General features: G+C 49.1%; 1 protein-coding gene across 1 annotated transcript in view; it reads right to left on the bottom strand.

Annotated features, from left to right (window-relative positions):
- The window catches only part of ASIC2 (acid sensing ion channel 2), a 651,036-nt gene that overhangs the window by 48,915 nt on the left and 586,231 nt on the right, over window positions 1-15,890 (bottom strand). The window contains exon 2 of the mRNA XM_014956464.1: window positions 9,771-9,921. Coding sequence (XP_014811950.1) covers window positions 9,771-9,921 — 151 coding nt within the window. The remainder of the gene's footprint in view (window positions 1-9,770; window positions 9,922-15,890) is intronic.

The raw sequence follows: 15,890 nt of genomic DNA, 5'->3' as shown, positions 1-15,890 counted from the left end.
ACCAGGTTGCTCCAAGCCCCCTCCAACCTGCCCTTGAACCCCTCCAGGGATGGGGCAGCCACAGCTTCTCGGGGCAACCTGGGCCAGGCTCTCACCACCCTCACAGCAAAGAACTTCTGCCCCACATCTCAGCTCCATCTCCCCTCTTTTAGTGTCAAACCCTTCCCCCTCCTCCTAGGGCTCCCTCCCTGATCCAGAGTCCCTCCCCATCTCTCCTGGAGCCCCTTGAGGGACTGGAAGGGGCTCCAAGGTCTCCCCGGAGCCTTTTCTTCTCCAGGCTGAACCCCCCAACTCTCTCAGCCCCCCCTCCCAGCAGAGGGGCTCCAGCCCTCCCAGCATCTCCGGGGCCTCCTCTGGCCCCGCTCCAACAGCTCCATGTCCTTCTGATGGTGGTGGCCCCAGAGCTGGAGGCAGCACTGGGGGGGTCTCCCCAGAGCAGAGCAAAGGGGCAGAATCTCCCCCGCCTCCTCGCCCTTCTTTAATAAAAGATTACCTGAAGCTAATCAGAAGGGAAAGATGTTAATTCAGGATCCCAGGATGCTTCTCTTGTAATAACAGGGAATTAACCACTGGTGCCCCAGTTGAACACCAAGCAAAGTGTCCCTCTCCGGCTCCCCAAGTCCCTGCTGCTTTTTTGAGATGAACTCTGTATCATTTTCTCTGTCTTAAACCATCATGTATTCTTTCTGTGAACATTAAAAACCATTTTTGTCTTTCCTTTGAGATTCCTCCAGCATCTCGCCCGCCCGTGCTGTTACAGGAGCACACAGGGTTGGCTCATCAGCTGCTGAAAATGCTCTGGGCTGAAAAGTGCTGGAGAAGACAAGTTTTTCCACACACCTTGCCTTTCTTATTTATTTTTTTTAATGTTTCTTGCCCTTTTTATTTTAATTGATCAATGAAATTGAGAACCAATTTCCAGAACCAGTTTCCAAGGCAAACAGGAGTTTCATCTGCAGAAAAGCCGCACGGGGGAGGCAATGGCCCCCAGGATCCCCCTAATGGAAAAGAAATGGCAAAAGCTCCAAGCACCCCCGGAGTCAGCGCTCACTTTTAGGAGGTATATTCCTGTTTTAAAACATGCTCAGAGTTTTGCACCCACGTGTGTTTGGGGCATCCCCACTGCCGTAGCCCACCATCCCACCGCGGCACGTACCCGCTGCTCCCCATCCGCATCCCCACTGCCGTAGCCCACCATCCCACCGCAGCACGTACCCATCGCTTCCTCCATTCCCACCTCATCTCCTACGTATTTTCTACTTACAGATGAGTTTGATGTTAATTGGAATTATCCCACTCAGAACTCCACAACCTGTGCAAATTGGAATTATCCCACTCAGAACTCCACAAGCTGCGGATGAAGCAGACCCACAAACCAACGCCTTTTTGCCCTTTTTGCCCAAACCCCACAGTTGACACCAGCATCTCAAAGACTGATGGTGATTCCCCGTGCTCAGATTTGCAGCCGTGACCCTGGGGGGGAGGCCAGCTTGGATTCAGAGCTCCCGTAAGCAAAGAGAGACCTGGATTTACGAAGAACCGCCGCTAATCATGTTAATATGCAGAAGTAGATGACAGCGAGCGCTTTGTGCCTCTCCACAGCTGGCAAATCAAATATTCCAGGGCTCGGGGTTATTAATGCGCCGTGCACAGAGGCTGCACAGCTGGAGACCCACTGCTGGGGCTGGGGGGGCTCTGAGGAAAGCTTTAGGGGGGGACATCTGACCCCTGAGCTAAACCAACCCTCCCTCCTTGCTCTAAAAACCCTTGCAATAAGACGGGGGAGTGCAGCAGGAACAAGGCTGCAAATCTCAGCAGCAAAGAGATGCTCTTTAAATCTGTTTTGCCTGGCAGGAAATCCTGGAGGGCAGGGGGGGGGAAAAATAATAATAATAGTAAAAAATAATTAAAGAAACCATGGAAACGCTCTCCGTGCCTGCATCAGTAAAATTCTGTGAGATGGATTTTCAAGATAGGCAGCGTTGGCCTCCAGCCACCTGAACCTGCCCCGGGTCACCCTCGCCCCCTTAGAGTCCTCTTGGTTCCTCGGGCTCAGATCCAGGACCCCAAAAGTCATCTGGGTTTTTGTGAGCAATGAGGAGGAACAGCCCCGGCTCGAGCCAAAAGCATGGCCACGGCACTGGCTGCGAGGAGGGAACGTGGATGATTTCTGCTGCAAATCCCTTTGAACTGATGCCTGGAGCATCCCAAACCTCAGGCGAGTCCTGAAGATGCTCCACTTCAGATCTCCAAAACCCAAAGCAGGCAGCAGATCCCTCAACACAGCCCTGATTAACCTATTCTTCCCCAGAAAAAGCCACCAGAGAGACATCCCCTTTACAATCTGATCTAGCCCAAGAAAAGCTGCACAGCCCCGGCTCGAGCCAAAAGCATCACCACGGCACTGGCTGCGAGGAGGGAACGTGGATGATTTCTGCTGCAAATCCCTTTGAACTGATGCCTGGAGCATCCCAAACCTCGGGCGGGTCCTGAAGATGCTCCACTTCAGATCTCCAAAACCCAAAGCAGGCAGCAGATCCCTCCACACAGCCCTGATTAACCTATTCTTCCCCAGAAAAAGCCACCAGAGAGACACCCCCTTTACAATCTGATCTAGCCCAAGCAAAGCCGTGCACAAAGTGAGGCTTGTGCCAGTGTCAGCACCACGTCCCAGCTCTGCAGCATCCCACCGTGAGCTGGTCCCTGAGGAGATGCAGTTGGAGAAAGGTCAGGGCTGGCTGGGAAATGCTGCTCCTCACAGCATGTCCTACCATGACAAGCCATGTCACTACTGTCACTTTATCCCTCTTTACAGACCCAAGGAGGACCCAAATGGCCGTTCCCAGGACAGCCAGCAGCCACAAACAAATCTGAGCTCCCTTCTACAGCATCAGGGCTTGCGTGAAGACCCCGGTTCAAAATTAAAGCCACGCTAATTCAATTTATCTAAATTCAATTTGGAAATGGAAAGAGATCAGCGGAATTAAGGCGGCTTTAATGAGGAAGAAAAGCAGCGGCGTGGAAATTCAATGCCACCGAAACCACCTGCACCTCTGGCTAATTTGGATTAATGCGACAGACACGGCTCAGCTCCCCCAGCAGCGATGCCCGGAGGGAGGACAAGCATCCAGTGCTTCAGGAATGGCAGAGGTTGGTCTCCAAGATCCCACCACTGTTGGCTTTTCCTTTTTCCAAACTAAAACTCCCTGGAGAGGGGCCACCAACAGATGTTTCTCCACTGCATCCACCATTTGGTGGCCAGGGTTGGTACCCACACCCTGGAGAGGGGCCACCAACAGATGTTTCTCCACTGCATCCACCGTCTGATGGCCAGGGTTGGTACCCACACCCTGGAGAGAGGCCACCAACAGATGTTTCTCCACTGCATCCACTGTTTGATGGCCAGGGTTGGTACCCACACCCAGGGGAAGAGAATCCAACAGATATTTCTCCCCTGCACCCACCATTTGGTGGCCAGGGCTGGTACCCACACCCTGGAGAGGGGCCACCAACAGATGTTTCTCCACTGCATCCACTGTCTGATGGCCAGGGTTGGTACCCACACCCTGGAGAAGAGATTCCAACAGATATTTCTCCCCTGCATCCACCATTTGGTGGCCAGGGTTGGTACCCACACCCTGGAGAGGGGCCACCAACAGATATTTCTCCCCTGCATCCACCATTTGGCGGCCAGGGTGGTACCCACACCCTAGAGAGAGGCCACCAACAGATGTTTCTCCCCTGCATCCACCATTTGGTGGCCAGGGTTGGTACCCACACCCTGGAGAGGGGCCACCAACAGATGTTTCTCCATTGCATCCACTGTCTGATGGCCAGGGTTGGTACCCATACCCTGGAGAGAGGCCACCAACAGGTGTTTCTCCACTGCATCCACTGTCTGATGGCCAGGGTTGGTACCCACACCCTGGAGAGGGGCCACCAACAGATATTTCTCCCCTGCATCCACCATTTGGTGGCCAGGGTTGGTACCCACACCCTGGAGAGGGGCCACCAACAGATATTTCTCCCCTGCATCCACCATTTGGCGGCCAGGGTGGTACCCACACCCTAGAGAGAGGCCACCAACAGATGTTTCTCCCCTGCATCCACCATTTGGTGGCCAGGGTTGGTACCCACACCCTGGAGAGGGGCCACCAACAGATGTTTCTCCATTGCATCCACTGTCTGATGGCCAGGGTTGGTACCCACACCCTGGAGAAGGGCCACCAACAGACATTTCTCCCCTGCATCCACCATTTGGTGGCCAGGGTTGGTACCCACACCCTAGAGAGGGGCCACCAACAGGTGTTTCTCCCCTGCATCCACCGTTTGGTGGCCAGAGTCGGTACCCACACCCTAGAGAAGGGCCACCAACAGGTATTTCTCCCCTGCATCCACCATTTGGTGGCCAGGGTTGGTACCCACACCCTGGAGAAGGGCCACCAACAGATGCTTTTCCACTGCATCTACCAACATTGGTACCCATCACTTCGTAACAGCACGGAAAAACCCTGCTGGGAATCAAAACCTAAATTGCAATCCCAATGTGTTGGGCGTGAAGGAAACAGGATTGAGATTTTCCTCCACGTGACCCAGATCAAAAGTCTTGCTCGTAGCCCATGTTTTTTATCAAGTTAAATAATAACAACCCATAATACTACGTGATAGCCTCCTAAGTGGATTGAAGCCTCAAGCATTATAGATTTCATGCTGCTTCTCAGCGCAATTTTATAGAGAGTTTCTCATCCCCCCCTTTTTTTTTTATTGAGTGTGTTACTTGATTAATTGGTATGAAATGTTCATCTTTATCCAACAATTTCTGAAACACAAACGCGGAACCCTCCGATTGTATTTCTTATTTACAGCCCTGTAGCCTGAGTGATTTCCAATTTACTGTGCCGCTATATTAGGTCAATACATAATACCTTGGGCCACTCCAGAAAGATTAACCAGAAGTGGGTTCCCTTTCCAATCAAATAATCGCCGCTATAAATTGAGATTTTCTTCTCCTATATTTGATTGCCTTTCTGCTACTTTCCCTATCAGGTGTGATAAAACAAGCCCCTCATCTTGTGAGACAAAGATGCGTAACCGCAGAATTTGGGAGATTCCCTGCCATATGTACGACTGGTTGCAGCTTCCACCTACGCTGCTCCGTTTGCCGTCTCCTCCTCAGTTACTGGAAAGAATTTTTTTCCCTCATAAACATTTTTTCCATCTTCCATTTTACCTCTCCATGCAGAATTGCTAGGGTTTTTCTGTTTGTTTGTTTGCATCACGATTCCCTTCTTTAAAGCACAAAGGTGACGTGAAGACTTCAGCCACAAATTATCTTCCCAGTCTTTTCACGTCTGGTACGCTCATGGTTAAAGTAAAATGCTAGAAAATATAAATTCTAGAAGTGCAAAATTCAAATGACAGAGACTTCCAGTTCTTTTTCTTTTTCTCATAATTTTTTTTCCACGCGCCTCATGCTTTTGACAGCCCTGACACAATATTTTTGCACACCCAACGACGGCAAGGCTGCCTGATGCCATGACATCCAGACACAGTCAAAATACCCTTTTCTTCGCACTTGAAAATCAAGACTGAAGCAGTCTGTGTACACTCGTGATTCCAAAATTAGACTGCACATAAATTTAACATGTTCAAATAATGAGCCTGCATATGCAGACAACCGAGCAAAAGGTATATTCTTCTATTACAAGCAACTTGTTAGACAAGATACTTCAGCTTCCTGAGATATTAATGGATACTCAGTAAAGGTCTTTTTTAGAATGACAATACACTTCATTTTGTTTGCCGAGTCAGTAACAATTAAATCACTTCTTGTATTACAAAGCTCATGCCAGTGTGATGTGGTGGTGGCAGCTCCTGGAGCAGCCCTATCCCAAAGCTACGAACCAATATTTTCCTTCTTCCCTTCTTATTTGAATTGCAAAGAACAGTTTAAAAAAGAAAGCCGAGATCCTGAGGCATGCAGCCAGCAGCAAAAATGAGGATTTTTTTTCTTTTGAGTCCACGCGCCAACTATTTTCATGTGGGGCTGCGAAGGAGACCGCGCTTTCACGGCATCTCCAAATCTGGAGCAAAAAGCAAAGCATCTACGGAACCAAATACAGAGTAAGATGCCACCCATTGAACTTGGCATTGATAAAAATCACAGCTGCATCCACCAGAACCACAACTGCTCTGTGCCAAGGAGGGTCTGAGGGACCTGGGGTGCAGGAGGAAAGGTCCCATGCGGTGTCTGGACCATGGCTGGGATGGTGACCTGGGGCCTGGAGGGTTCTTTGGGTGGTTGTTTCCTATGGGACATACCCCTGCAGGAAGCATGAGCCCGGGCCACCATGATGGGCCAGAGAAATGAGTTATTTTTCTATGTGAAGAGCTCTCTGTAGTGATGGAGGTTGGTCCTCCTTCAGCATCTGTAAAGCCCTAACTGGGTGTGAACACCATGTCTGAGACAGCAACTTGGTGGGGGCAGCTCTAGATCGCTCTGGGAAAACCTGGATTAACACGGGACAACCAGCTGGGAAAGGAAATGGTTTGAGAAGCCACGTTGGGAGGACACTGTGGAAGTTGGAAGCTGGGAAAAAAAAAGGTCATGTAGCTCAACCACACAAAAATTATTGCCTGAGAGGCAACTGAAAGAGCAGCTGATGGGTATGGGATGGCTATTGGGAAAACGGAGCAGCAAAACCAGTCTGTAGAAGTGTCTGAAGAGTTAAAAGATAAGAAGAGAACAGAACAGCTCAGGCTATAACAGAGATATGAACTCACTGGGAAGAAAAAACTCAACTCCTTCAATGGAGGTATCCCCATGGCTGGGCTTCCCCATGCCTACATGGGGCTTTAGCAACGCAACACCGAGACCTTCCCCCAACACCGGGACCTTCCCCCATGTCCACCCCATCCCTCTCCACAGCCAGGGCTGAAGTTCACCACCAAGAGCTGAGTGTCCTTGACAAAGCTTTTCATCGGAGAGCCAAGTTTGTGCCGTCCCAGCGGCAGCAGCTGAGAAGATTTAATTCCAAACACATTTACATTATTATGCAAATATTTGGAAATCATCAACTCCTTCACTTACCTACTAAGAGCTGAGTTAAGTGTTTCCATGGGAACAGCAACTATTAACCACTATAGTTAATATTTTTATTCTGGTAGTGTCCAGAGAGCTCAATGAAGATTGAAGACAGCTTGTACAAGGTGCTGTACGAATGTGGAGGATAAAAAAGTCCCTTGTTGAAAGGCAAAGATTAATGTTTTATGAGCTTGAAAGTCAAGTACCAGTTCTACCTGTAAGAACATGGCCAAATTTGCTTGCAACGAGTCCAGGAGCCTCTCCTACACCATTTAATCAAATCAAGAGCCCTATTTATATAGTCTTGCCTTGACTCCTACAGCATTTCACACTCAGATAGACCTTAATAACTATCCCAGTGCAATCCAGCCCCATAATATCAGCCCAGTTCTAGGGATGTGAGAACCAGGGCCTCTCCCTGTGCCTCTAATCTTTAGCTGAGTACATACTTATGTTAAATACGCATGAGATTAGCAGCCGTGAGGCCATGGTAGGGGGGGCATGACATCATCAAGGGCATCTTGAAAATCAAAGGGGTACTTTTCTCCCTTCCACTTCTGGTCAAAATTCAAGTGTGGACTCAAAAGACACAAAAACCCACAAGAATTTTGAAAAAAAGGAATGCACTTGGGGTTGTTTTTTTTTTCTCCCCTTAGGTTTCAAGTCCACAGCATGGCCAGGTTTCAAGCACCTTTGCCACGTGCAGGGCTTGAAAGTTGTCTGAAGAGAGTGAAAAGAATAGAAGCTGCCACCCCACCTAACCTCTGGATGATGGTGACGCTCACAGACATGGAGGTACCAGACTGGAAACCTCCTCCCCACTGCCACCAGCTCTCCTGCCCAGCTTCCTTGCCAGACAGCAAGAACAAGACCTGGTTGATCCTCCTCTTTTGTCCACCCAATTTATTTCTCCACTTGCTTCTTTCTCTTTCTTTTTGCCTCCTGTGCAATGAGAGTCTGTTTTACCCAGCCAAGGCTGATCCTCCTTCCCCAGCATCAGAGCTCTAAAATGCATTTCTGGATGGGTTCCTCCTAAAGATTCTCCAAAAGACAGCTCCAAAAAGCAAACCTAAAGCAAGAAGGGTGTGACACAAGGTATGTTTCTCCATGGGACACCTCAGAGGGGTCCAAAACCCAACAAAGTAGAACGTACAGAGCTGTCGGTGGGGTTTTCCAAGCCATCAGTGTGATGGTTTCCTGCACCCACGGGCTCCCCCAAGGCAGACTCAGTGACAAAGCATCAGAGGTAGAAGATGTGCTTCATCTTCCCACTGTCTATTGTGAACCTGGTTTGCCTTTAAAACTTAAAGACTTCAAACAAATGCAACAAGTCAGAAACGATGATTTCAAATCACCCGTCTCCTCCCCCTCACCGGGGCCAGATCAGGCCGACTCTGAAGATGAGGTAAAAACTGGGAAGCAAAAGCTCTTGCTATAAAAGCCTGTGCAATTTTAAATGATTGACGGGACCGTGGGAATCTGTTTAAATCGCAAGAATCCAACACCACGCAAATAAATGGTAAGTTTTGAATGAACCCAACCAAGTCTCCACTCTCCAGCAGAAGATCGAAAGGTGCTCGAAGGGGCTCATTGGTGCAGGACGATGGAGCGATGGCGACACAAAACCTTACGTGATGTTGGCTCCTCTCCCTTTCCTGGTACCCAGAAATAACACAACCTCACCCTGAAGAACTCCCACCGCAACGCTCTGCCTCGCAACCGCCAGAGAAGGAGAGCGGCTGGCAATTTTTCCAACGTGGTTTTTTTTGGATGCTTTGTTTAAAATGTCAACGTGGGTTCACGAAAAGTGCAGCTGCCACCGCTGAAGGACCGATAAGGCTTGCTCTAAACGGGTGGCTTTGGTGGCACGTGTCACTCCCCGTGCTGTCCCCTGCCCATGCCACCCCTCTTGCAACCTCTTACCTGCCCTTTTTGCAGCAGGTTTCCTGAAAAAAACTGGCACCAGCATTGCCAGTAACTTCCACCGTGGCAGCTTGGTTGGGGTGATGGGAGCTGCTGAGCTGCCCTTGCAGGAGGCACCATTTCCACGTCCCCTCCAAGTGCTGCCATCCCACCCCATGAGACCTGCGAGACAGCGCCCAGCCCTTCTGGGCAGCACCTTCTGCCCTTCTGTGCAAGATGCCCGACCCAGTTGGGTTCATAAAGGGACAGATGCCAACCATCCCACATGCTCTGAGTGCAATGAGCCAACCCCTTGGTCCACCCAGGCAGCACGAACCCACCCAAGGACAATTAGGGCAACGAATGTCCCCAGATTTCAAGAGGGAAAGCGCACACAGCAGCTGGAGGTCCACCTTGAACGTGGCCTCCCAAAAACGTCTTTCTAGGCAAGAGGGAGGCACTGGAGCATCTTGGGGAGACACCACACCTCTTGTCACCCACAAGAGCCCACCCCAGGACAGGCGATGACACTCCTGTTTGGCATCCCAATGGTTGCTGCCAAGACACCCAAGTCCAACACTCACTGATGACCTGAACCATGGACAAGCTGGTCCCAACCAGCAGCCGCAGACACCGAGAAGAAAAGCAACTCATTTCCACACAGACTGGGAAGACTTCTTGCTTTCAAGAGCAGTTAAGTGTAGCTTTTGGTTCTGGAGGATGGGATGGTCTTTCCAAAAAAATCAGCAGGACATGAACGTTTGCAGGAAGAAAAAGTTCTTACCTGTTTCTCCCCATATTGGCAAATATTCATCCTGCTGTATGTCCAGCATGATTTCCAGTCCATTGCCTGTCCCACCCTTAACCGTGGTAAGAAGAGGCCGTCCTTCTTCTCCTGAGTTAAACATGTAGCATTTCCCATATTTTGTAAACACCTGCGAGGAGAGAAGAGAGAAATAATATAGTATTTCCCATATAATCAAGGCCTCATCCCACTGGAATGCAGGCAGAGGGATGAGAAATGGCCACACGCCGCAGCTCGGAGGGAAATGTCTGCAGATAAATCTAATCCAGTTTAATCACTTAGCATTTTGTTTTCTCCTTTCAGAAAACAAAAGATGGAAGAGAGGAAGGGAAAGCCCGTTTTAGAGCGGTGAACAAATGTCTTCAGCAGCTTGCTCATGTTAAGTCTCCGAGGAACACACGTACACACTGTGTTTGAGCTTGTACTAAAATACAACGCAATTCCTTGGTTTCATGTGAGGCACCTCAGTTCTGCCACCCCTGCGAGCTCACGGCTGCAGAGCTAGAGCAGGGCTCATCCCCAAAGGGTGGAAACGCCAGCACTGGAGCCCCCTTTTACTCCACACTCATCCAGCTGCTGAATATCACAGCCCATGCCCACTGCTTTCCACCCACAGGAGCAATGTGAATGATGCCTGTGCTCTCCCAACACAAAAAAAATGCAGTATCCCATTAATTCCTCCCTCTACCACTACCTGGTAAGAGTTAATAATACTTGGGCATATGAGGAAAGATTTCCTCCATCGCTTTTTGCTCTTTCTTTAGTCTCATTTTGGTCCATTTCTTGAAAGAAACTCTGGGCAAAGCCCAAGTGGTGGCTGCCAGGCCATCAGCAGCTCTGAAACGTGGGGTAAACATGGGTCTCCAAGTGAGGGGAACACGGGGTTCTAAGTGGAGGTTACATGGGTTTCCAAGCGAGGTGGACATGGGTTTCCAAGTGGAGGGGACATGGATTTCCAAGAGAGTTGGACATAGGTTTCCAAGTGGGGTGGCTCTTGGTGGAGCAGTAGAGGTGTGGCATCTTTGATCAAGGTGGCATTGACTGTCTCGGGCATTGACCAGTTCTGCACTCAACCTTCCCCTGAACTGGGAGAACGTGTGGAAAACCAAATATTAAAACCCAAGTGCCTCCCATGCCTTGCACTGACAGAGCAGGGGACATGCAGATGTGCAGAACTTTTTCCTATAATAAAAGAGGATAAAACGTCTCAGAGCCATTTAGAAACCCCCCAACCATCACACATGGTGACTCCTGACAAGCACCAGCCTGAAACGGGGAGCGACAGTCGCCTTCGAGCCACTCTGCTGCCTCACAGCTCAGAAAGTCTGGGTTTTGGAAGCAGTAAGCAGCCAGCAAACACCGGTAATGAATATTCAGAGCAAAGGGAGCCCAACACCGAGCGACACGCTGGCTCCAGTCCCATCAGAAATCACACGTCGCTAGCGCAGTCGCTGAGATCATACGACCCCGAGATGATTCATAAAACTAAACAGAAGCTGGAGTCATCAGCAATTTATTCCCCTCAAATATTGACATACGCCTTATAACCGCAGCATCACGGAAGCAGGTGAGAAAAGAGAACTGTGAAATCATATTCAAGTTTAAAACCTCCGATCGGAGCAAATAAGATGCAGAGAATACGAAGTGTTTGCAGTAAAAAAAAAATGCCCTTTAAAAAAGATTTTATATCCATGTGAAAAGCCCATTTTAATACTTGACTGACCTATTAAACCATTCAAGCCGGAAAGATAAGCTGAACAACAGTAATCCTGTGTTAGCAGCCTGTGCCCCGTAGATGGCTTTTCCCAGATAGGCTCTGGAGGCAGAAGTCAAAAAATTTCTAATTAGGAGAGTTTAAAATACAGCAAGAAGAAAACTTGCATTAGTGAAAATCACGGGAAATCAGGCAAGCTCCTGCCAAGAGCACGAGCACACGGCAAACGCTGAATGAGGATTTAGATGCTGATGGACCCGCTGCAGTCTTTAGCCAAATAAATCCAGGCAACTTTATGGGGCTTTTTATACAGCCTTTTGCAGCTGTAAAAATAAAAGTGTAAGACCTCCAGTTAGGGCATGTTTCTCCAACAAACAAGATCTAAAGCGACAGGGGCCTGGGGCTGGCTTCAGCTGCGTGTCTGGGCCCCCAGTCCCCCAAAAAGAAATCAAACAGTGACTTGAAAAGGCAGGGACGTTCCTCCATCCCCTCCACCCCACCCTCAGCAAGAGACTGTCTAAGTCCATCAAAGGCTGCTGGCCATGGCCAGGAGCTCATCTGCCATGACCTTGGCAGATGTTTCTCCTGTTTTTTTTTTTCCATGGGAAACCTGTCCAGCCACACACAACCAGAGCCGTGTCGACACATGTATGGAAAAAATACAACTGCTTCCCAGCTCCACATCTACTCCTGGGCAGCAGCAAACCCAGGGGACAATCTGAGACACGTCAGATCATCCACATCACTCATAGGACCCTGCAAGGAACCATTTCCAAGGAAGCCGGGTGATTTTCTGCTGCTCCTCAGGGCCACCAGCAAGCACAGGCCCTCAGTGAGGCTCCTGGTGCGTTTCCACCCCTTCAGCTCTTCAAAGCAGACAGTTACTTAAAGCTTTGTGTGGTCAAATACCACACCAGAGCCACCACTGTGATCTGAGGGAGAACACGAACGCTTGTCCTAACACATCCCATCCATCCTGCTCTCCACATAGAGCAAGCCCCGTTCTGAGCATGGACGTGGTGTTTTACCTCAGCTTGAAAACACTGTCAGCCGTTTCACAGCGATGAAACCTTTGGAGGCCAACAGCCTTGCTTAGGAATGAGTCGTGGGGAGATGAAAGGCATTAAGAAAAGCCCCACAGGGTTCATTTTTCCTGCACAGCACAGCTCCCATGGGATGCCCGTGCCCCACTGATGGCCACCTCCTGCCTCAAACCCTGGGCAGGCTCCTTCTGCCTCCTCTACTGGGAGAAACCCCAGTGCCTGTATCATAGAAGCACAGAATCATAGCATCATAGAGTCATAGAATGGTTTGGGTTGGAAGGGACCTTAAAGATCATCAAGTTCCAGCACCCCTGCCCTGGGCAGGGACACCTCCCACCACACCAGGTTGCTCCAAGCCCCATCCAGCCTGGCCTTGAACCCCTCCAGGGATGGGGCAGCCACAATATGAAAGTCCTACACCAAACCATAGATAAATGCCATATATACATGTCATCCCCATATATAAAACTTCCCCGCATCAGCCGAGCCATGCACAGCAGGTCTTGGCCATGGTTCTCCATGCCCAGTTGTAGCATCAGACTCCAGAACTGGACAACCACAGGCACCTCTCGAGACCCTCAACCACAAGCTTTTCCATCCTTCCCTAAGAAGCTATGAAAGAGTATTTTATAATGACATTTAAAAAGACATTGCCAAGTTCGAAAATCCACACACATTCATTTCAACTCCCATTAAACGGGGTTATGTTGTTCCTCACCTTCGCTACAAATGATTATTTGGGAAGATACAACTATTTTTTTTCAGGGGATTCTCTCGGTTTCAGGCTCTTTTGGGCTCCCTGATAACAGGGCAGGATGAGGAGCATTATCAGATCATCAAGATAAAAGGGTAGAGCTGTTTGGAAAGGGCAACACCAGCGCATCCTGACTGCCGAGGTCCACCTGAGACTAAAAAAAAAATGCCCTTTAAAAAAGATTTTATATCCATGTGAAAAGCCCATTTTAATACTTGACTGACCTATTAAACCATTCAAGCCGGAAAGATAAGCTGAACAACAGTAATCCTGTGTTAGCAGCCTGTGCCCCGTAGATGGCTTTTCCCAGATAGGCTCTGGAGGCAGAAGTCAAAAAATTTCTAATTAGGAGAGTTTAAAATACAGCAAGAAGAAAACTTGCATTAGTGAAAATCACGGGAAATCAGGCAAGCTCCTGCCAAGAGCACGAGCACACGGCAAACGCTGAATGAGGATTTAGATGCTGATGGACCCGCTGCAGTCTTTAGCCAAATAAATCCAGGCAACTTTATGGGGCTTTTTATACGGCCTTTTGTAGCTGTAAAAATGAAAGTGTAAGACCTCCAGTTAGGGCATGTTTCTCCAACAAACAAGATCTAAAGTGACAGGGGCCTGGGGCTGGCTTCAGCTGCGTGTCTGGGCCCCCAGTCCCCCAAAAAGAAATCAAACAGTGACTTGAAAAGGCAAGGACTTTCCTCCATCCCTTCCACCCCACCCTCAGCAAGAGACTGTCTAAGTCCATCAAAGGCTGCTGGCCATGGCCAGGAGCTCATCTGCCATGACCTTGGCAGATGTTTCTCCTGGTTTTTTTTTTTCCATGGGAAACCTGTCCAGCCACACACAACCGGAGCCGTGTCGACACATGTATGGAAAAAATACAACTGCTTCCCAGCTCCACATCTACTCCTGGGCAGCAGCAAACCCAGGGAACAATCTGAGACACGTCAGATCATCCACATCACTCCTAGGACCCTGCAAGGAACCATTTCCAGAGAAGCCTGATGATTTTCTGCTGCTCCTCAGGGCCACCAGCAAGCACAGGCCCTCAGTGAGGCTCCTGGTGCGTTTCCACCCCTTCAGCTCTTCAAAGAAGGCAGTTACTTACAGCTTTGTGTGGTCAAATATCACACCAGAGCCACCACTGTGATCTGAGGGAGAACACGAACGCTTGTCCTAACACATCCCATCCATCCTGCTCTCCACATAGAGCAAGCCCCGTTCTGAGCATGGACGTGGTGTTTTACCTCAGCTTGAAAACACTGTCAGCCGTTTCACAGCGATGAAACCTTTGGAGGCCAACAGCCTTGCTTAGGAATGAGTCGTGGGGAGATGAAAGGCATTAAGAAAAGCCCCACAGGGTTCATTTTTCCTGCACAGCACAGCTCCCATGGGATGCCCGTGCCCCACTGATGGCCACCTCCTGCCTCAAACCCTGGGCAGGCTCCTTCTGCCTCCTCTACTGGGAGAAACCCCAGTGCCTGTATCATAGAAGCACAGAATCATAGCATCATAGAGTCATAGAATGGTTTGGGTTGGAAGGGACCTTAAAGATCATCAAGTTCCAGCACCCCTGCCCTGGGCAGGGACACCTCCCACCACACCAGGTTGCTCCAAGCCCCATCCAGCCTGGCCTTGAACCCCTCCAGGGATGGGGCAGCCACAATATGAAAGTCCTACACCAAACCATAGATAAATGCCATATATACATGTCATCCCCATATATAAAACTTCCCCGCATCAGCCGAGCCATGCACAGCAGGTCTTGGCCATGGTTCTCCATGCCCAGTTGTAGCATCAGACTCCAGAACTGGACAACCACAGGCACCTCTCGAGACCCTCAACCACAAGCTTTTCCATCCTTCCCTAAGAAGCTATGAAAGAGTATTTTATAATGACATTTAAAAAGACATTGCCAAGTTCGAAAATCCACACACATTCATTTCAACTCCCATTAAACGGGGTTATGTTGTTCCTCACCTTCGCTACAAATGATTATTTGGGAAGATACAACTATTTTTTTTCAGGGGATTCTCTCGGTTTCAGGCTCTTTTGGGCTCCCTGATAACAGGGCAGGATGAGGAGCATTATCAGATCATCAAGATAAAAGGGTAGAGCTGTTTGGAAAGGGCAACACCAGCGCATCCTGACTGCCGAGGTCCACCTGAGACAGTCAACACCAGGCAAAGCAGAATGATTTAACCTCTGTTTATTTTTCTTGGGGGAAAACAGCGCTACTTGCTGTTAGTAACGTTTTAACTTGTAATAAAAAAGAAGGTCCAGCACAGAAACAAAAATACAAACATGTACCTTGAGAATAGTCTATAAAAATACCAATTTTTTTTCTCTGATGGATCACTGGTTACCTTTGACGACTCCTCTGAAAATCCCCATTTAAGTACAAAGGCAAACATGTTCAAAACCTGTGCTGTGGTATTTGAATGACACAATGAGCCCTTCCTTAGGGAAAAACGTGCATCCTGTCAAATTAAAAAGCAGAGCATGGGTATCTCAAACAAATTCTATGTATAAAACAGAAGACACCACTGTCAGAAGCTCCGAGGCACCGATGTATATCCTGCTGTGTGTTA

The sequence above is a fragment of the Calidris pugnax genome, unplaced genomic scaffold, assembly GCF_001431845.1.
Source record: "Calidris pugnax isolate Ruff unplaced genomic scaffold, ASM143184v1 scaffold167, whole genome shotgun sequence".
Classification (NCBI taxonomy): domain Eukaryota; kingdom Metazoa; phylum Chordata; class Aves; order Charadriiformes; family Scolopacidae; genus Calidris; species Calidris pugnax.
This window is presented reverse-complemented; position numbering and strand designations above follow the sequence as displayed.